Below are 22,215 nucleotides of genomic sequence, written 5' to 3'. Positions count from 1 at the left end.
GATCTCAGAAGGCCTTAAAGTGCCCAGCAACAGAAGTATCACATGTTTAAAAGATAATCACACACCTTTCACTGGACAGCATTTATTGGGAACCTTGTGCATGAAATACTTTACAAAATACATGAATTGAAAAATCCTGTGGCCACACTTTTGTCCCGTGACATGTAAAATTAGCATGACTTCATATAAAAAGAAGAAAACATATATTATTGAGAATATGGATTATATATGTTTTTAGTTTTTTTTTTTTAAAAAAGGACCCACATCCATTCTCATAATAAATATATACACAATAAGTACTGAGACATAAGAAGCGATCGTATGGACCCACTCAGCGAATATGTACATGTCCACCTTAAACATTATCGTCAAATATGCATTATATACTGCATCCAATTCTTTCTGAACGTGTGTAAATCTCCATACCCATATTGCACTTTCAGAACAGCCTGCATAGAATGTATAAGATATTCATTCACCCACTTCATCCAACTTATGAAAACTGATTTATAATGGAAGGTGAGGCCTGGTTCACAATCTATTAATTTAGTATCAATTTAATACTTAAAATACAGTGATTATTTAATTGATCTGAAAGAAATCCTTTGTCTTATTCACACACAAGAAAAAACCATATTAACACTAATAAAGACAACACATATTCACAATATTGGCCCATAACTGTGTGATGGCTGAGGAGGACTAAATACTGCCACGTTGTTTGGTTTGAATACACTTGGGGCTCCGTCCATGTTTTCCAGTCTGCGCGCTAAACACACGTGTTTATGAGTTTAAATAATCAGTGCTAGGGCATTACGAAGGGAGCGGCGTCGCTTTCTTAGAAAAAAAACAACAAACATCTGAGAAACACTTCTGCTCGCATAGCATGAGGTAGCAGCACCAAAGGCATCCTGCGCGACAACATTTCAGGTGGTACAAATTAGCTCAAATCAATCAAAACGCCTCCTCATGGCTTTTCTGATTCCTCTCACGAGACTTTTTTTTTTTTACAATTCACTTGGAGTCCATAATCGCCGTGTAAACCTGCAATCCCCCCCCCTGCCCCCTCGTCTGGGTGACCTGCTGGTCCCCAGTCAGATTTCAGTAAGGGTGAGCTTGTACATGCCCCCCAGCTCCTCCATGGTGATCTGGAAGGTGTCTTCATTGGAGTAGTGCCTGATGATGTTGTCATCCATGTGAACCAGAATGCTGTTGATGACATGAATTAATCGTTAATCACTTGTGATTGCGCTGCAGCCTCAAACATATAAGTGCGAGCTCCTATTAGTGCTCGCGAGAGGAGAGCTGCCGCTCTGCTGCCGCCTGTTCACACGTTAGCAGAGCTGGGAGCCGGCAGCTAGGATGAATTCAGTGAATGTGACCCCCTGACCTCTCTGCGGGTTTGGGCTGCCTCAGCATTCAGTGGAAGGCTGTCAGTGGCATTTGTTTACTTGGGGATTCTTGTTGTCTTTTCTGTTAAAGTGTTTTAATTATGGAAATTTAGGCTGTTAAGGACGTAAAGGTTTGCAGTCGACTCACCCTTTCTTGCACTTCTTATAGACTTTTCCGATCTTTTCCAAAGGCAGCTCATACTTCTCTGAGATCTGAAACAAACAGATATATTGAACAAAGACGCACAGCAGATGTCAGACATCTGTCTCATCTGTTATTTTACTGTCCTTTAGCCCCAGCTACGTTTATATTAATTTACTTCTTATATCCCACAGAGACTAATTTGCTCCCCATTGTCCTGGATTCCCTCCCAGATTTCATTCTTCCCTCCCTCTTATACACTTTGCGGACTAAAAACACAGTATCCGCAGCAATAGAATGAACTCACAGCTTCCACCAGGCCTTTCAGGCTTGGATCCTTCAGCATGACGGCATCGAACACCTCCTCTGTTTCTTTACGCACATATAGGAGGACTGTGTGGTGAGCAAATTAAAATTAATAAATAAAAAATCAGGCATCCAAACAAAGTACATTCACAACTGCAGCAAAAACAAATTTGGAGATTAAATTCACAGAAAAGCACTTCTTTGGACAGTTCGGAGGGGTCATGAGTTTGCAGGTTTGCTGCATATCGAATGTTTGAACGCACGCTCTTAACAGCATGTAACAGACAGTACGAGCCAGATAACACAGAGAGTCACGCAGTAGTAATGAGGCCACACATCGCTGATTCTCTCCTGTGGAACCGGTGCTGTTTGCGGCATCTTCACACAAAAAATTCAAGTCAGCTTCACACATGAGGTTTTTATGGCCTGTTCATGGAGCAAAATCTAAGACTGGGACTGAAGTGTGGCTTCATAATGTTACAGATATTTCACAGGGAGGTCTACAGCTGCCGTAGATGATTATTATTAATGTGCACATCTGCCCAGGAGGCAGTTCACAGCGATTCAGAGCTGCCTGCCGCAGTCTTAACAGCAGAAAGGTTATAAAGCCTCAACTCAGCAATTAATTAGTCATTTTAGAGACCGAAATGACCCAATTAAAGGAGTCACTGAAGTCTGTTGGAATTTTCTCAACGACGTCTTTATCAAGAAAGAAAGGAAGAAATCATTTTTAAGCTGGTCATAATTCCAAAAGATCCTGTCTGCAGCCTGGTTTGGGAACCAGCAAGCTGAAGTCTATGAATAGTTTATGGAGTAAAGGCCACGGGATTGTTTGCATGTTTGCACATCCTGCCTGACATTGGTATTTTGTTCGATCTCTAAAGGCACTGAGCATGTGTGTGTTTTGAAAGCAGCAATAATCACATGGCAGAGAGAGAGAGGGAGCACACACGCACATGCATGTGAACACACTAATTTTCCCCCCTGAGAGCACATCCTTTCCATGGTACCTTTCTTTGGTTCCTCCTCTCTTGCCATTTTGTTTGGAGGTGAAGCGAACTCATCGTCACTGAAGGGTAATCTCTTCATGCCTGAGCTGCTGCAGGGACAAGTACACATACACAAATCAATGCTTAAAAGCCCCTTACAGCCAGCTAACAGGCCATAAAACATACACCAGCACAAAAGCCCTTTAGCATTCCTGGAAACAGCAGCCCCAGCATGCTTTTAATGGTCAAGGGTCAAAGGTCATTTCAATGCAAAAATGACAAAGAGCGAAAGGAGTTAAACAGAGCATCCGTCATCTCACCTTTCCTCTCCTTCTTCTGTTGAGAATGGCTGCAGAGGAAACAGAAATGGAGAACTTACATGAAACGAAAGCAAGCCTACAACACTGTATTATATAAGATTATTACTGCCTAATATCACCAATGTGTCAGTGTAATAAACTAGATAACACTAACAGTTTAGCCATAAACGCTGCACGGAGGGTAAATCTATGGTTCTGTAATGGCTGCAGGTGGAATGCTCCAGCAGCAGCAGTTGGGCACCTTTCACCTGTTTCTGATGCAGCTTTTAATGTATATTGACCCGATCAAGAATAATGGAAATGTGATCGAAAAGCAAACAAAAAAAACTAAGATTTTTTAAAAAAAAAGATCCACTCAAATGAGCTACACGTGCCTTGTTTTTGATCCCTACAGGACAGCAGCAATCATAGAACTTTTGAAGGGAAATCCTTTAATGGTCATTGGCTGTTGGTCCCGAGCTGCTGCAGCTTTGGCCCCGCCACCGCTGGGGGCCAACCGAACATGTTTTCTTTGCCCTATTGATCACAGTCTTGCTTTTTTTAGAAGTCCGTTCCAGGCATTTAGATAAACCTGTGTTTATCAGAATCCGAGAGCAACCCACTCAAGTTCAGTGTCATTGAATGATACAAAAATACCCCCCCGCTGCCACCCCTCCAAAGCAAATTTAGGATGAATGAGCCGAGAGGGAGGCGTGTTGCTCATTAACCAACCGGGGTCACTGCTGAGGCAGTTTAGAGTTACAATAGGATTAATGTAAATGTCACTGAACTCTGGGTGGACACAGGAGCAGCCTGGGAAAATGCATGTGAGGAGAACGTGTAAACTCGGCTGCTGAGAGCGCATGATAGGCCCGAACCAGATGTGGGTACAAGTGTCAGGTGACGTGTTCCTATGGAAGGTGCACAGCACAAAGTTCAGTCACGGGGAAGATGGACGCCACTGATAACATGACTGTAACCACGACTGTCATGTGCTCATGCTCTGTATCTCAAGCAGGGCACGAGCACCTTGGTTATAAAACTGATTTTTTTTAAAGAAAAATCTTTTCTGTCGGATTTAAATTGAACTAATAGCATAGCAACTAATCATCTGCAAAACAGCCCCGGCTCATCTCGTGTCACTGGTAAATGATTCATGCTGCAGCTTTAAACCCAGTCATCGGGGAGCGGGAGGCCTGTCAGAAGTGGAAACCACAGCTGTCTGTTTCTGCCTGTTAAGCTGGTCAGCTTGACCCAGCTGAGCGAGAGTATTTATGGGCCACAGCAGCCATGAAGCCTACAGGTACACGTGCACATTGAAAACCGGCGTCAATGTCAAACTTTACAGCAGACACGTGATTGCACCTAGCCTTGACCTGCACAGGTAACGCTCATGCTCACCGCGTGTCTGTCAGACTGACACTTACGTGGCGCTGGAAGGTGGAGAAGTGAATGTCGGGGATGAACAGGATAGGCTGGGTCTCGAAGTCCGTCATCATTTTGAAGATGGTCACGTCGTTGCGCTTCTGGAGGATGGGCACTTTCACATCCGCGACTAAAGGGATGACACACACAAATGGACAGACCCTCAGAATGTCATCTGCTTGGCTTCAGTCTGAATATCACTTGTTTTGACAGCGGAGTTCCTCACAGGCCAGGGCAGAGTTGAGCTCGGCCACCTTCCCTTTCCGACGGGACTGCTTCCTCTCCTCATCCCTGATCTTCCTCTCGGCTCCCTTGTCGCAGAACACCTTGATCTGGCAGTAGGCGCGGTGAATTGGCTTGTTGCTGCGGTTGTTGTAGCTGTAGGTGTCGATCTGCAGGTTCAGAGGGAGACCCTTCACACCCTTCTGAGAGGAGAAGTCTGTGCTCAGACAGTTGACAGAGATGAAGATCTGTGGACAGATAGAAGAAGGTATTAAGACTCAACAAAGAACATGGAACACATTAAAGAAAAGAGAAAAATGCAAATAAAAACGCTGATTTACTCTGTACTAGTGAAAAAATTCATACAAAAATAGCTTTTTAAAAAACTAAAGAGCATTAAGGAGATTCCTGCAGCTGATGCTTAATTTTGTGTCCTCTGTTGCCCCCTACTGGACATTTTGGGAACTGTCCAACATGTATCCTTTGTTCTCCCCATTGTCTTTGTTTCAAACAGGAAATCTGTTCGGGGGGAGCATCTCAACGGCGTTTGGAACCATATCAATACATAAAAAGAAGAGAATTATCTTTTTGATTTACCAAGCCCTAAATAGAGAAAGCTTAGCATCCATAACTATAACTATAGATAATAACTAAATTAAATGGTCACATAAAGACCCTGAAAATAATTAATGTCATTAAAAATTGCAATACATAGCAAATAAATATTGATAAAATGCTAAATGGAGTAAATGGGTGGTGCATTTAAGAAAACAACACCCTCGCTCATTCATTCGTCGTGAAAACAAACATCCCATGAACAAAGGCCTCGAGTCATGAGGCAGGCAGGTCCACATCCTGGTGAGCGGTTCTGCGACTTTATTTATGTTAAGTGTGTCCTAAAGAAACACGGACACACGAGCCAAGGTGCCACTTCTGTCTGTAGGCTGTTCCTGTGGATCGATGCCAGAGAGCGACACCACAATAAACATGTCTCCTTCCTGTTGGACAGGTTTTGGTCTGCCAAGCTTTCTTGTGGCGGATTTTTTTTTAAATGCCGAGAAATGCCTTCGCATGAAGCACCACAATAGGGGTGACGAGTTGGACCAGTCTCACACAGCAGTGGCGTCTCTATGCAACCAGATTAAACACACAGGAGGAGGTAATGACGTCGTCCCTCTTCTGTCTAAACCCCTATTTTCGTTAACGGCTGTTTGGAGCGATCACAATGGACAAAGTGGATGATGGTCAACACCTGAAACCTTCGTCCCGGCCTGCAAACGACTCCGCCTGAATCAGCCTTTTTTGGCTTTAAGGGCGTGAAAAGAAGGACATTTCCTGAATTCTGCTCAGGTTTTTGTCCATGATTGGGGTCTTACTTTGGCCTCATCGCTGGTGTCCCAGGTGAAGGAAATGGCGTTATAGGAAATCTCCTCGATGTTTCCAATGGTGTTGAAGCTCTCTTTGTAGTCGGCTATGAGACAAAACAAGAATTTAGTGACTCACTGGAAGCAGCTTCACCAATGCGTCAGTCGATGATGTCGGGAATCTATTGTTGTCTGCGTTTCCTCTTGCGTTAAAAGTAATTATGACTAAAGACATTTAATTGGGCTGTGGGCTTTGTTTAAACGAAGCTTTGTTTCTATGATTTCCACCCACTTGAACTTTAGTGCTTTCTCTGAATTTTGTGTCCACATGGGGGCCATACTTTTAACACAAATCTAACTTGTATGTGATTATTTATGAGTTTGTGTGTATAATGTTAACGTAACTTACCGATGTCCAGGCACCTCTGCTTGGCTGTGTGCTGTCTGGAGTGCCAGTATTTCCAGTGTTTGAGCTGATCGTCTCTGCATTTCTCCTCCCCGAACACCACCATCACCACGCTCTGGACATAAACACACGCGGCGATGAGGCGGCAGTGTTCTGATGACACTCGGCTCCGGGTGTGTCCGTCTTTCAATCCTTCGCTCTTACCCTGACTTTGGTGATGGGTTGCTGTATCCCTTTGTTGTCGATCTCCCTGAGGGTGATGGGGTAAAACTGGCCCTTGTTTAGGTAGGTCATGGTCCCGTCTCCCGTCTTCTGACGAAGACTCTTGGACGCCTCGAGGGTGTACTCGAAGTTATTCCTGCAAAATCGAGAATGCACAAAACATGGATTTGACACAAGTCGGCGGGCTAAGCGCTAGTAAAACCCCCCCGTGTGTGCAGACAATTGTCTTTCACAGCATTTGGTGTCTCCCCTGTGACTGTGATGAATGAGGCCTTTCTGTGGTGTCAATGGCGGCGGCACGACTCACCCTGGCGCAGCGTCAAACTGAGGATATTCTTCAGATGCTATGGAGGACATGCGTAACTGGAGCTCCCCTGGGAAGGAGAACACCTGCAACCCCAAAAGGAAACAGATAAAGAGTGAAGGGGGGGGGGGGATCAAGGCAACACAGAATCTTCCTGAGATTCATTCAGTAATTTTCATTTCAGCCTCTTTATTCGTCTTTTCCCACATCCATGGTGCTGCCTTCATGGTGTTAAAACTCCTTACCCCCCCTCCTGATCTGGTGTTTTGTTGGGTTACTCTTTTCTTAGCTAATTCCCCCCCAGGGTTAATGGAGAGAGGGGGGAAGAAAAGGCTTTGGCTATTGTAGAAGAAAAGTACAGCACTTTATTGTGTGGGTGAGACAATGACATAATAATACACCGGTCGCTATTTTGGCACGTTCAAATAAAACCAGGGGAGGCTGAGCCCACCGCTGGCTCCGTAGGATCAGGTGAAAACCCTTTTGTCTGATGGGTGAGACCCGAGAGAGACGAGAGGAAAGAGGAGGAGAGGAGAAGGAAAAGGGGGGGTTGTGGACAGGGTCTGAGGGCGGGGGGATCGAAACACGCACCTCCTGGGAACTGTCCTTGAAACTCTCGGGAAAGGTGGAGTCGGGCGGCGTGCACGACTGGGTGCTGGGGCTGAACTGGACCCCGTTGTGAGCGAGCTGGCGCTCGAAGACGCCCGCGTGGCCGTCGGTTTCGGCGCAGTTGTTGGGCATGGTCACGGAGAAGCTGTGGCTCGGCACCTCCGTCTTGATGGGCGGGTAGTTTGGCACGGTGGCGATGGAGACTGTGACTGTCGTGTCTGGAAGGAAAGAATCAGATTTTTTTATATTCTGAGCCCGTCTCGCCGCCCGTGTTGGCAGATGCTGGCAGACCTGGTGAGGAGAACTGGCTCCTTTTGTCCTGGGCCAGCTGCAGAATATTGAAGGGCCCCTTGACCACCTGGATCTTGTTCTCCATCCCGACATCGTGCAGTGATGTTATGGAGTGTCCGGCCTGGAGCTGGTGTCTGCAGCATGGACAAACCCCATCACAAAGAGTTAAAAAGATCAAAACTACCCTCATTTGTGGGGTTTTGGCCAGGCGCCGAATCGCTCTTGAGCCAAGCGGAGGGTTCCTGCCGCTCACCTCTTGTTGGGATCCACGTCACAGATGAGCGCTTCTGGCTTGTTCTGGGGTATTGTTCTTTTTTCCCTGGGCACCTGTATGGGTGGGTAAACACAGCCGCTCAGTATCTGACCACATCACATCCAACCACCCCAGCGTGGCCGGCTGTCTGGGCGCATGAGTGGATCAGTTACGCGGCGCACGCTCTGCCTTGCAGATGTTGCTTATGGTCCGACGACAGGTGAAGGTCAGGCGGGTGAAAAGATTTGTAAGTCGATCCCCTCCCCCACGTGTGATTCTGCACTTTTGATTTATTAGGGCCGCAACTCTCAAGCGTTTGGTGTCTGCGCGGTTCAGCGGGCGTTTTTAATACCTTGTAGTAGTCGTAGAGGAGGCCCAGAGCTGCCGCGCTGTCCTCGTCTCCGTTTATGCTCATCATGGCCTTGGTGGCTGCCGTCAGAGGATTCTCCAGGAAGGATTTCCAGGCTTCATCCTCAGTGGTGAAGGAGCGGCGTTGGCCCCCGTAACCCGGCTCGTTCTGGAGAACGAGGACCGCCCGCTTGCTGCAGAAGGACGACAAGTTCATGAGTTCGCTTATCACTGGGTAGGTCAGAGAGGGTGTGCTTTGATGCCCCCGCGTCAGTAAGGGCTTATATACTTTGGAATAACACAAGCGTCACGTTCACAAATCCAACGCCAACAATCACAGCGTTTGAAAACAGGCCAGTTACGAGAGATAAACGGTGTCATCCGCGGGACCAGTTGTTCAAGCTTTTCAGCGATTGTGCAACATGTCACAGCCGAGACGACCCGGGTGAGGGCTGATCTACAGGCTTGTCCAGTGTGACGGCTCGGGCAGCGCTGATTGGCTGAGGTGGTGACCAGAGGTGTCGCGTCTGCCCTGGCGGCATTCCTGCGCTCGCTGCCGAGAACCTGTTTGCAGAAAATAACCGCGGCCTTCCTCGTTCCTCCTCCATGGAGCAGGTGAAGGAGCTGCTCAGATGTTTTGTTGTATTCTGTCATTATACATGCAGAACAAATACCCCAGGGGAGAAGATGCTGGGAACTCTAATAGGAACCTCCATATGAACATATATAATTGGGAACGTTTGTTCACTTTATATTTGCTTAGACATTTTATCTTAAGAAGCAGGAGCAAAGAAAGTACCATTTCTTCACCCCCGCCCCCCCCCAAACACACACACACATTACAATTTCTTTAATTAATATCATTAATATGAGTCTAAAACCTTTTTTTTGTTTCTCTGCATGGAAAAGAAGTGTTAATTAGTAAAACTATCTCTAACTGTGCTGTTCTTAAAAGGCAACCCAAGATCCCGATTTAGAGACACACTCCATTATTATGCGTTAAATTTAATTGCAGGGCATTAAATCGCAGCACAGATGCAGAGACAGACTCGTTTATTCGTCCATTTTGGCCGTTTAGGACTGCAGATGTGTGCAGATGTTATCTTCTGACACACACACACACACACACAAAAACATAACCTCATACATATGGTAGCGCTTGCTTGTATTGTCTGTATGTAGTCGGGGCCAACGCCTAACAGGTGTACAGTTTCACTCCTCGCAAGCTCTCCTTGTCACTGTCCTCCAAGTTAAAATAAAAAGGGGGGAAAATTAAATATTTGGCGGACATCTAAACCAACACTATTAATTTTATAAAGTATCTATTCTTGTCCAAACCGCCCGCAGCAGAGACCGTTTTCTTCCCTTTATGAGCGCTGCTCTCAGCCCCATATTTATTCTTGAACAAACATCATTAAGACTATCCACATAACAGTTAGAGCTTAGGGCAAAATCAAACAGCGAACAGCACATCGCTGTCACGGGACGCTTCCTGCGCCTCCGCTCGCACGACAGGTGGAGAAGCACCTGTACAGGCTTGGATATGACAGGTGAACGACGCAGGGGACAAAATGAGATGCAGACATTTATCCCATGGAAACCAGTCTTAAAGCAGACTTAAATTCAAAAACACATCCAACCCCCCAAAACGGACATAAAATAGTGCTAAAACGCAGATGTCGGGATGATTTTAAATATCAGGCAGCGGCTGCAGGACAGAGGTGGAGCGGACCGGGGCCCGCGCTCCTGGGGGTCCGTTTGTAGCGCCAGCGCGAAAAAAAGTGCAAAAAAGAATATCCACAAAATATTTACAGTTATTATTACAAACTTCTTGTGTCAACCCGTCCTCCCGTGCAGGCTAAAGGTGGAGAGTCAGGACAACTTACTTGTCATGCTCCTGTGACATTTCGGTCGGTCGAACTGGACTTTCTAGTTGGTACTGAAAATCCGATCCGTCTTCTTTACGTTGTTGCGCCGCTAACGCCGGATAAGGGAAAACAAGGTGTCCCCGACTGAGAGAACTCGTTTTGTCGGCTTTTCTCGCTTTTTTTGGGGGGGCAAAGCTGTGGAAATTGAGGCCGGTTTTACCTGTGACTGAAGCGCGGATTGGATTACAGGTGGATGAGGGGGCGAGGCCACGCTGTCAATTGCCGGATCGCGGCCGCTGATTGGCTCATCTGGGCGTCTACCTGGAGGGACCAAACGGCGAGTACTCGGAGAACAGGGTTAAAAACTTGATATAGTCATCACCGGTTTGGAAAAAAAGACCTAGTGAAAACATAAAAAGTTATAGGACATAAACATCTATCAGGGTGCCTGCATTTTACTCGGGTGCTTCTATAAACTTTCCCTCTTTTGTATTTAGGAGTCACATGTTGTACTTGAATTTACATTTGTGCTCAGGTTACTACACTTTTCAATCAAGGGTGTTTAAAATTCTAAGGAATCCAATATTCTCCATTACAATAAAAGCTACCAATATCATCTTTCACCATGATTTTACTTGTAGTCGTATTGGAATTTCTTTATAGCACAACACAAAAAGGAATATAATTAATAGAACAAATTAAATTCAATTACAGGTTAATAACAACTAATAACCTGGCGGAAATGTGTTTTTTTTTTTTTTTTTTAAATGCATGTATCATCCTGTTAATTTGCTGAGAGATATGGTTGAAACTTCAGGTTGGTGGGTGAGAAGGAGCTACATCAAACAAAAGCAGCCTGACTGGGTGTTTCCCCACATTTAAAGTGAATGTGAAAATTAGTGAACTGGTCCTTTAATTTGGCTGTTAAGTTGTTGATGAAGCAAACTTGTCTAATTATTTTATATTGACTGTAACCTTTTCAGAGCTGGGTTTTCTCTCTGAATGCATTATATATGTTTTAACCCTTTCATATAAAATGTATTGTATAAAAAAAGAATGAAAATGCATCATTAGCAGCTACAAGCGTCTGTTGCCTGTAAAAGAGTTGTTTTAATGCTTTGTAAAGAGGTAACAGTTTCTGGTGATGACACAGGCTGTTGTTTACATTCTCCTGGAGGATAGATTAGCATAAGCTCATCCAGCTGCAGGTTACAAACAGGCACATTTCTGTCTTGAAACCACAGAAAACATTACAAGTAGAATCTGAGTAGCGGGGGTTTCTTAACAGTTAGAAACAAGCGAAAGGGAGCCATTTTGTGCCGAGCGGCTGCAAAGACAATGGAAGTCACCAAAAGCTTTAGTAATTAAATGCATAGAAGTTTATGGTTTGTGCCTGCAAGTCAGGAATTTGGGCTTCTGCTTGTGTTTGCATCATCTCAGTTATTCGGAATCTTCAAAAGCAACTCGCGATCACACAAACATGCATGCACGATGATCGCTAACACCCAGAAAACACTGGGCAAAAAGAAACACCACCAGGAAAAACAAACAGCTTAAAAGATGCTATCAGTGATGTTCTTAGCCAGTTTCTCTCCCAGACCCAGGCACCACCTCCTCCCCCTCCTCTGATTCAACCTCCTGCTCCTGGATCCTGGTTTGCTGTTTATTTATCCCAGAAGAAGGACACCTGCTTCTCCTGCAGCTTGTTTGTGTTTGCACTGAGGACATGGGATAATCCAAAGATCTGTGAGCATGTATGCATGTGCATACATAGATGGGTCGGGGGGGGGGGCTGTTCCAGAGCTGGAGTCCATCAACCCGGTAGGGAACAAAGGCAGGGGCCAAACAGACTGAGGAAATGGAAGTCTGGATTAACCCGGAGATCCAACCCAACTGCCAGAATATTCCAAGATGTGGACAGATATGGGTTAGAAGCGCACACACACACACACACACACACACACACATGCAGTGGTTCAAACTTACTTAAATCAATATGACAGCAGAGAATATTGAATAACAAACAACCAATGGGGGTTGTGCACTTGTAGGAAACTTTAGATTGTATATTCCTATTCAATTTGATATATTCTAGAACTTTTCTAAGTAAAGGACACACACTCTCACACACACACTCTCACAATGACAATTTCATCTGCATGTCAGACCCCTGGGGGCCTGCTGGGGCTCTTTTGTTTGGCCAAATTTAAGAAATTTCAACTTTACATTTTTCTTACCCTGTGTTATAATCATCATTTTATTTCCAAAGCTTGATTATTTATGTCCTGAGGGTTCGGGGACCCTTTGGCTCCATAGGCTCAGCAGGTCCAAAAGTACTACTTTGATTTTTATTTATTTCATGACACTTTTGCAAGGGCGAAACCACCAACCGCATTCTGAGTATCTTAAAAATCCCTAATATTAGATTATTATGTGTTATAAACTTCCCCTGACAAAGCTGTCTAAAGATATGTGGAGGCTGTCCAGAATGCACAGGAATACTCAGTTACCCAGAATTCACTTCAACAAAATGGGAAAAAACAACAACATTTTGACATCTCAATATAAAGGCTGAAGCAACCTCTTTTTCCCTGTTGTCACATGTGCTCAGCTCTTCAGCAGATTGGAACCCACACCCAGGCAGGGCTTCCTGCAGTTATGAGCGTCCAACAGCCCGAGGCTGAGTGATGATCTCACGACCGGGAAAGACAGAGAGACAAAAAGAATCATTATTTTTAAAGTGTCTCTGTGATCAATGCACAAGCAGACAAGGTGTAAAAGTGCCAATTGTCCTGTCCAACCCGACCCCGCTGTATGCACACGCAGATGATCCTAACAGTTTTCCAACGGCTTGAACCCTCCAGGATGCCTCTGTCAATTTACTCAACATACTCCCCCCCTCCACCCCCCCCCAGTCCCCGCTCTCCACCTCCCTGGAAAACAGTTGTGTTCACTCCAGGCATTTAACCGGGATGGAAATAAGATGCAAATGCCATCTTTTCCGGCGTGTGAGCACTTGTCGGAGGCCTGGTAACTTAACTGGGGTGTGTTTGAGCTCAGACTGGACCACTTTCAGCTCCAGTCTGGAGAAGCTATTGTTGGGTAAACAGGGGGGGAGGGGGGATTGTGGATGTGAGCGGCCGTATTTTTATTTTTTTTGGGAAGATCATTATCATCTTTTAGTTCTCTGGAGGTTGTCAGTGGGGACTGTGGGAAAAAAAAGCTCACTCAACAGTAACATTTACTTAATAAGGAGTGTGATGCACAAATATTATGTTATTAGTGCAGCTCAACACTTCTTCACTACCAGTGCTCTGCTGCAGTAGCTGCATCCCTTCTCAGTTGGGTTCTCTTTATTCGACTGGTATTTTCATGATGGTTTCTTTACTTCTGCTGAAGTTGTCGTTGATGGTATCGGACTGATGACAGTAAAAACACCGAGACTGGGGGCAGTACAGGCCCGCATCAGCGTATACGCACTATGTATGCGCGCGCGCGCGCGCGCGCGCGCGCACACACACACACACACACACACACACACACACACACACACACACACACACACACACAGAATTAGGGAAACAGGGCTTGGACTCCCCCCCCCCAAGTGTTTTGGGATTCAGGGATTCCTAATGAAGTGTGTGTTTTGTTTCAAAACAAAACAAAACCCACCTGCCCGATGGACTGTTACACACATCGTTATGTAAAAAGGTAATGTCGTGAATGCATTAATACAAATACCCCGTGTTCAGTAATTTAATTGTGCATTTTAGTTATTTTGCTATGGGTATAACCGCATGGCATCAGCAGAAAATTAGTAAATTTTTTGGCATTATCTTGAGTTACTGCAATAATATTTTTGCCATCCCGCATGTTTTACCTTAAACTGTTACATTCCACATTGAAGCGATTTGACGTGATTTTTTTTAGTTAAGCTGCTTAGCAAAGCCATTGATAGTTATCTCTTTTAGTGTCATCATTGTAGGGATTTGGATTTCTGTCTTGTCGTATGCTGAAGGGGTTTGAAGATGGATCCCCTTGGAACTCTTTGGAATGGTAAAGTTTAGAATACAGGTAGTGTACATGTCATTTCATTCTTTCTTGGGTACTGTTTATTAAATATTGGGGTTCTGATAGAGCATTAAATTAGCTTTAACATATTTATATGACTGTGTGAAATAACAAGTTGTTTTTTACTGTTTCCATCTGTTTCTGTGTGTCAGGCAGGGTTTAACCGCATTTTTATCCATTAAATAATGTTCTTTACCTACTATCTGAAAGTCAAAGACTTTGAGACTCAAAGAAAATCTGTATTGTAAAACAGATATTTTCAGTGTAGCGTAAACGAACGTTGGCCGTTTGTTACTTAAATGAACAGGCCCTGCAGGTCTGCTAATATATTCATCTGTAAATCTTTGTTGTGGAATTCAGCCAACTGACATTTTAAAAAGCAGTTTCCCAGTAAGCTGAGAATTTAATTGTGAACAGCTGTACAGGTCTTGACATTTCCATGACATTCAAAACAGAATTTTACTTGTTGTGTTTTTGTGTCAGTTTCTATCTCCCCTTTGTTATGAGCTCTGCTGCCCCTTCCCTGACTGAGTCTTTATTTGATCCACTCTTAATCCCATAAAAAGCGACACCATGCTAACTTGTTTTGTATTTACAATTGGCCACAAGACTGAGGTTTTAGCAGCCAGTCAGACTAATGGTGGAAGAATGTCAGCAAACCAAACACACAACATTCCTTGGTAAACACAGAAGCATCAGAGTATTATTTTAAGACACAGGTTCATGGGAAACCAGCATCTAAATACAGTGTAAGGCAGGCACAGGTGCTTTAGCAGCACTGGATGTTCTGGTGGAAACAAAGCAAACCCACTGGTTAATAACAATAAAAACGAGCCTCTGGTAAAAATTCTATACATTCTTTGCAGATGATACAGTTATAAACCCTGAAACTTTATTATTATTTGTTTTATGTTAGAGACCTTACTAATCTCCCAGTCTCTAAAAATAACAACAAAAAAAACAAAGCAACCTTTTCACTGTTCATCCTCACTCTCATGGCGAACAGGCAGACAATAATATGCACATTATTAACCTGACTGTTGCTGCGAGGCTGAATGCTGAAGAAGTGGTTTATGGTCGGGACCAGGGAGGTGACTTCGGAGTGAAGGCGGTTATTGTTTGAGAAAGCGTGGGAGACTGCAGAACAAGCTGGTCTAGTTGTCACACGCAGCCTCCCGTACTGCCCAGGCCAGTTCTTATGGCTGTCGTGATTGATTTGACCTCCCCAGAATACAGTTCTAACAGCAGCAGTCCTCCCCCCACCTCAGATGTTCTGAATTTCTAACACCAATACCAACCGCTCGTTAAAAAAGACTCGATCTCCTCATCAACTAGCAGCTCATAGGAGCATAACTGGAAAATTCCAGTTGAAGATGGAGAATGTTCTTGCACATGTGTGACCTGGGCAAACACCCACCGGGGTCAGGCTTCATGCATGCCGTGGGAGTCGCACACGTGCTCTCGCTGAGGGTGAGAGAAGAATCCACCCTCAAAGGGGAATCTTTCAAATGCAAAATGTGTGCTTGAGAGGAGACAAAGGCGGAAATAAAAGGAGTAAAAATAAAGTGTCGTGGGGCTGTGTTGGTCCTGGTGTAACACCTGACCCATAAACGTCATCAGTCATTCTTAACCCATGAGGGCTACGGCAAATGAAGCCTCTCTGTTTCTCTGGAGAAGTTTCACTGCGGTGTTATCAAATCAATTTGATACACTCAGTCACAGGTCTGTGGCAGTAACGCATTTATCAGGGCATGCACGGACCTGCAGCAGTTTCTGTTGTCCTCCAGCCAACCGTTGGCTGCCGCCCGCCAGTTGCCGCCATCGTCTAATGTGTGGGAGGAGCGGCTCTCACACCCTTTTCGTGCTCCTCGCCCACAGTTAGAGCCAAAATTCATCCGGTGGGTTCAATATTGAGCAGAGCTCGCATCATCCCCTGGCTTTAGTGGGTTATTGAAACTTACAGACAATACAGGTTGCATCAATGCAGCCACGTTGGGTCATGCTGAAGGAAAGTAAGAATCGTGTTTATGAGTTTATTTTATGAGTTTAGTCCCAAAGCTAATTAAGGTGTAGTGAAGTGGGGTCAAAGGGCGTGCTAAGAGTGAAACTTTAAATTAGTGGTTCTGTTATCTGATCCTCATACCACTCAAACCAGCATCTCCTCTGCCTCCCATCAAGCCTGAGGTGGAGCTGAGAAAAATTAATGAATGCTGAATAACAGATGGCAAAACTCTCCTTTTGGTACGTTAAAGTTTAGCTTCTCTGTCTCGGAGCTTTGTGAGGCAGAAGTGACATTTGTGGCTTTTGTATTAATGAATAATGACATCGGTCATTAATGACTTAGTTTTTTTTAAAACACATTAAAGACACATGAATTTCCAAAACAGGCTAGGAAAACACAAGACAAAATCAATACAAAACAACCCGGATTTAATCAACTTTAAAGGCCTTAAAAGATAAATCATAGGCTGAGTATCTTTCCAAACAAGCCAACAGGAAACACAGATGTGTTGTGGAGATTTTTATCTTACTATGCTAAGTTTTTTTTTTTTTTTAAATAAAGAAAAATCTGACGCATAAAGTGGATACAAATATTCTTACGGGTGCAGCAGGGTGCGGAGGGCACCAGCAGGGGGCAGTATGCGATAACATGTATGTGCTCGTGCACACGCCCACTCTAACGCTTCTGCTTTTAAGAGTTGTGTAACGCATTTTTTTTTCATCGGGTTTCAACATGTCTTCCATTCTGTGGCACCGTGAGGAAAGAAACTGGCCACTCTCTCTCATACACACACACGCGCGCGCACGACTGCCACACACTGAAGAGGGTTTAAGTGCCGTGCCCTCAGCCTTTTGGGCTGTATTCTTATGCAAATGTTATGTAGAGCCGTGTACAGGAGCTCTCAAATATGGAAATAAGGAAGCTCTAACTGACGCTGCAGATGGTTGATATCACACACACACACACACACACACACACACACAGACATCAGTGTGACTCTTCTCTCTTTCATGAATATTTCATAGTCACCTTTTTTTGGATTTTGTTCTTTTTTAGAAAAAAACATGGACAAAGGAAGTGAAGGACAGACACTTCATCTTGCGTGGGGGAGGAAACAGGAAACAGGAAGCAAGTACAGGAAGTCCCCCCCCCAACCCCCCCAATGTTCTCCTTGCTTCTCCTTGGCCCACTCTCACAGATGCTACTACCATGTCCGTCCCCTCCCTCACCACCATTACCACAAAAACATCAGCGGCGTGCCGCTGGTCGCTATGGAAATGAATTCAAGAGAATAATAAAGGAGATTTTTCCTTCCTACTAAGTGAAAAGAGGAGGCTGCATTCGTTACGCTGGGGAGAGGGCGGCTAAGAGCGATCATGGGCCCTGAGACGAAATCTTAGGAGTGCGGTTTGTTTTGCTCTGAAGGCGCATGGACGGGAAGGAATGGCTGGAACTCAAGTAACAAACCGCACTCATGCTCAAGGACATAGCGACCTGTCAAAGCTGCAGGTACCCCCCACCTGGTGTCTGTAAACACCACCGTTTCCTGCCCAGCCAGCATCCAGCGGGTTGTTTTCTCATCACTGCTCTGTGTAAACATATCTGCAGGGAGTGGCGTGTTCTTCAGAAACCCATGCTGGAATGACTGGGGCATGCTGTCATCAGAGGTGTCCTAAACCCCTGAATAGCTTTGTTCAACTGTGTTGAAACAAAGCAAACTGTGTTGTTTGCTGACAGACTGTGACAAAAATTTAGCAAAATTAATCAAGAATTATTAACGCTCTTCCTTTTTTTTTTTAACTTACAAAATAAATGTAACACACCCAAACAAACAACCTAACAATAAAAACATATCACAGGCAAAAATAAGATAGATAATGGTGGAAATTTCACCTGGAAATGAGCCGACAGGTAACTTCAGAGGAGGCTAGCTAGCTAGGCTAACTGAGAAAAAGTAAAGAACACATTACCTAACGGTTTATAGCTGTTAGCGTCACTAACCTTATTGACAGAATGATTGTTGTGGAAGTATTATGACCTGCAGCCTGATAAGTCTTTCTACACTCCTCTGACAAATAACCAAGTGACATCACTGCAACAAACTATTGATAACAATAGCAACGCTGATATCCAGCTGTTATTGTTGCACACGCCACAAAAGCATAAAGCTTATATCATGCAATATAATTCCACAAGTCAAATTTATTACCCCATCAAAACTGAAGAAAGCTTTAAAACTAATAAAAGACCTTAACACAGTTCTACATATCGTATCAAATTTTGTTATATGTGTCATAAATCACTTCCGTTCGAAGCATTGTTTGCAGACGTCCCTGCTGCAGTGCTTCCTCCAAGGATATCCTTTGTGTGTTTATGACCACCTGGTATTTATTGCGTTCCTTGGATATAGTATTTAAAGTAGGAAATGTACAGGGTGAATGTAATGCATCATAGAGGAGACAAACTTCGACGCTCTCATGTTCAGAATGTTTTGTTTCCTTTTGCCGTCACATAGATTCAATTGTTTAGTAATTGGTGAAGAGTGTGTGCAGGCAGGTTTGCTATGGTGACAGCAGCTCAGCAGGGGGTAAGGAAAGCAACACAGAAGAATCTGTAACATGAGAAGGAAACAACAGCAGAGCAACTGATAAAAACAGTCCTGCAAAGGACAGAGGTCAGTCTTGGTGTCCAGGGTGACTTTCTGAAAAAGTGCACCTATTTGCTTCTTTCCCCCTGTTGCTGAGAGGTAGATGGGGCGGCTGATGTGACCCTCGGCTGAGACAGGCTCGGGTCTGTCCAAACGCAGCAAACGAAAAAAGAGGTCAGCCAAACGAGCCTGGTCCTGCCCAGTGTTTCTTCCACTTAGCAGGCAGTTTCAAAGACAATCTTGATTGTACTAGATACTATGTAAATAAAGTTACATTGAATTATTGTGTGTATAAAATATTTGCCATTATAAGCTGATTTTTGGTGAGGTGACTTCATCACCATGAAATCAAAGCACTAATTGTGACAGGAAACAGAAGCTTTGCGAGGTTTCTTAATTCATCTGTGTATCCTAAACTCAATTAAAACTGCTGTCTGTGAGAAAATATTAAGGCTTAAATGAAAATAATAAAATAAAAACCTGTGGGGACAGAGTCGTTGAAACCCCGGAACAATATGGGACTCATCCTAACACAGCAGCCATTTCTGCAACCTCTCTCTCTCTTGTCCCTGCTAGCTGTTTCTAAGTTTATCCCCGCTGTGCCAGTCTGTGGCCCAGAGGCGTGCAGAGGCAACCCAGAAAAGACAGAGTGCACTGTCAGTTAGAATCATCGGGGCAGGAAGGAGATGAAAACTCACCATGGCCTGCTCCAGTTTACCAGCACTGGGGGCTCTAATCCACTATTGAACGGGTGACTGTGGGGACATTAGCATAAAATAAACTTCAAATATTGATCACAGATGAGAACAGTACACTACTTCTTCCTGATCTTGCTCCTTCTGTTTACCTCTAAAAGCCTTGAAGTCACCTAATAATTACACTTAATAATTCACACTAAGTCACTGAACCATTTCGCCAGGTCCATGCTAATTACCCCAAAGCTGCAAAGGCCCTGCCCCTGGTCAGTGTCAGTGTCCAAAAAGCTCTCAGATTAAACTCCAAACTCTAACTTCTGATGGAACCTGTGCCTGTTGGTCCAGGTCTGCACTTACTCTGATGTGAAACTCTTGTAAACAAATAAACATCTTGGTAAAATTGGCGCTAAAGCCCCCCGGAAGAGCCGCTTCAGCTGGTGCGTCGCGTACAACACGGCTCTGTGTATCGATCCCAAACGAGGCACGCTCATCAATAATTGCCACTGTGACCTCCACGCTGTGCACTGACATCATCAGTGGAGCTGAGTACCCCACTGGAAAAGCCCCTCTGGTCATGGCTGGGAGACTGGGAGCTGTGAAGCTGCAGCTTGACTGGGTGTTGCCGGCTTCTCCCTTTTGACACAGTCTAAAAGGGCTTGAGTATGTGCGTGCGTGCACGTGTAAGTTTGTCAGTAGCGTGGCGAAAACTACCTCTGAATGGTATTTGTCAATTTATTCTGTGTGATTAACAAACACAAGTGGTGTTGAGCGACTGGAGCGTGACACAAGTGCTGCTTCAAGGAAGGATTTAGGTCACAAGTTTCATAACAGAGGCATTTTTGAACGCTATGTGACATTTGCCCTTTGACCTGACGTCATTGTAGGCTGTAAGTATTACTTTCCTGGCGGGCATGTTGCTTATTTTGCAGCAATTCATTAATCGCTTGATCTCACGAGCGATAAGAGAATTTGTGGACTTTTCCCGGACGTAGGTGTTGAAAAGTGGCCTTAAAAGGAAACAGGCTGCTACAAACATGGACATTGCGATAAAAAATTACTAGTAAAGTAAAAAGTATGCTGATTTGTTGAAACCTGACTTTAGGAGATGTCTCCGCCACTCCTCAGCAGAAGTTTTGGGCATGTTGCAGCACAGGCCAGGCAGTGTCTGACGGCATTCTGAGCGAGGAGCAGAGTGAAGGAGGGCGCTGGGATGAGTCATATAAAAAAGCGGTGGGACCCGCTCAGAATTCCTCCCTTTGTTGTGAATGTGTGGTCTGCACATCTCTTGCTGACTGGCTAATTTTCGGGAGGGAGCCAGGCCTTGTGACTAGACGGGAACGGGGACGGGGGGGGGGGTGTCTCTCACCTTTGGGGAGAAACCACAGGGAGTGGCCCGTGGATCACAAAAAACCAGCTCCAGAAACTTTCCATTTCAGTTGGGCTCGCCACAGACGAGGAAGGGAGAGGCCTGAGAGCGAGCCAGTCTGCATGTTTCGGGCTGTTCGACTGCGATGTTATCACAGGCCTGGCATTAAAGCACGGAATTAAAGCAAGTGTGTCACGTTTTGTCCTTTTACCTATTAGTTACCCTGGAATTTTTAGTACCAATCGCTCACACTGGTGAGACCAGAGTTCCAGAGCTCACGCCTCCTGATTTATAGTAGGTGGAATAAAATAACCAACCGATTCTTTTAGGGTGTATCCTGGCTGAACAGATGCTTATCAATCAGAACCAGATTTCTCCTGACACCATGTCCTGCGCACACCTGAGAGGACATGCTCTCTGCCTTCGTTCTTGGCTGCATTCCTGCACAAAGCTGTCCCACCCCTGCAGGTTGACACAGGCGTCTGCTGGATCTCCTGATAGCTCGACAGGGTGTTGGTGTCAGGGCGTGTACCTGACAAACGCGGGGCAACCGTGTCCGCCGAGAGCGCGCTGAACTCTGCAGCAGGACAGATGGTATAGGAGAGATCTCTGAACACTTCAGCCTCCTCCTATCACCGCCGGTCCTCGCAGCGCTGGATATGTGGGAGAACTACAAACCCACTTGTTGTGTAATGCTTTTTTTTTCTTTTCCTCCCTCCCCCACAAGATCTGCTGCAACAGAATTGGTCAGGGACGTTTCATCATGCCCTCCTCCCCTCGATGAAGAGAGTGATCATTAGGCTGGCCAGTAATTGGAAAAGATGAGGATTTAGAAGCCATCCGGCATTGAAAAGCTAACGTCGAGAAACAGATACTTGGGCTAACATTCTCCAACTCTAACCTCGAGTCACCTTACAGGGAAAACCTGACAAACTGGAACTGATATCTAACTCCATTTTCGTCTCTTTGTTAAAGTAGGACCTGCTCGTACAACA

At 44.9% G+C, this 22,215-nt stretch overlaps 1 protein-coding gene and 1 long non-coding RNA gene across 6 annotated transcripts; one reads left to right on the top strand and one right to left on the bottom strand.

The window, feature by feature from the left end:
* Nucleotides 1-66: 66 nt before the first annotated feature.
* Nucleotides 67-11,016, bottom strand: grhl1 (grainyhead-like transcription factor 1). Of its 5 annotated transcripts, none has more exons than XM_029827171.1 (16): nucleotides 10,660-11,016; nucleotides 8,576-8,765; nucleotides 8,224-8,297; nucleotides 7,971-8,104; nucleotides 7,662-7,897; nucleotides 7,074-7,156; nucleotides 6,749-6,902; nucleotides 6,548-6,659; nucleotides 6,151-6,245; nucleotides 4,779-5,022; nucleotides 4,555-4,682; nucleotides 3,149-3,177; nucleotides 2,850-2,938; nucleotides 1,841-1,926; nucleotides 1,540-1,604; nucleotides 67-1,209 (listed from the first exon to the last, which is right to left on the bottom strand). In XM_029827171.1, exons 2-16 carry the CDS (start codon nucleotides 8,639-8,641, stop codon nucleotides 1,095-1,097), a joined length of 1,710 nt encoding a protein of 569 aa, XP_029683031.1. In that variant the 5' UTR covers nucleotides 8,642-8,765; nucleotides 10,660-11,016; the 3' UTR covers nucleotides 67-1,094. The 5 variants fall into 5 exon arrangements, with proteins under 5 accessions (XP_029683031.1, XP_011616072.1, XP_011616076.1 ...); XM_011617770.2 differs by lacking the exon at nucleotides 10,660-11,016 and adding an exon at nucleotides 10,458-10,640; XM_011617774.2 differs by lacking the exon at nucleotides 10,660-11,016 and adding an exon at nucleotides 10,458-10,640 and having other exon boundaries at nucleotides 2,850-2,935.
* Nucleotides 11,017-11,662: 646 nt separating this feature from the next.
* Nucleotides 11,663-18,768, top strand: LOC105418365 (uncharacterized). The gene is made up of 3 exons (XR_965612.2): nucleotides 11,663-12,366; nucleotides 14,411-14,513; nucleotides 17,569-18,768. It is a non-coding gene; the product is annotated as an uncharacterized lncRNA (long non-coding RNA).
* The last annotated feature ends 3,447 nt before the right edge of the window (nucleotides 18,769-22,215 follow it).

The sequence above is a fragment of the Takifugu rubripes genome, chromosome 2, assembly GCF_901000725.2.
Source record: "Takifugu rubripes chromosome 2, fTakRub1.2, whole genome shotgun sequence".
Classification (NCBI taxonomy): domain Eukaryota; kingdom Metazoa; phylum Chordata; class Actinopteri; order Tetraodontiformes; family Tetraodontidae; genus Takifugu; species Takifugu rubripes.
Note: the sequence above shows the minus strand (reverse complement) of the source record. Positions and strands in the feature narration are given on the sequence as shown.

Coding starts and splice junctions, on each gene's coding strand:
- grhl1 (XM_011617770.2), bottom strand. CDS start 10,477: ATGTCACAGGAGCATGACAA. Junction 8,298..8,575: donor TCCTCTACGACTACTACAAG/GTATTAAAAACG, acceptor CCACCCATACAG/GTGCCCAGGGAAAAAAGAAC. Junction 8,105..8,223: donor GACGTGGATCCCAACAAGAG/GTGAGCGGCAGG, acceptor TCCATGCTGCAG/ACACCAGCTCCAGGCCGGAC.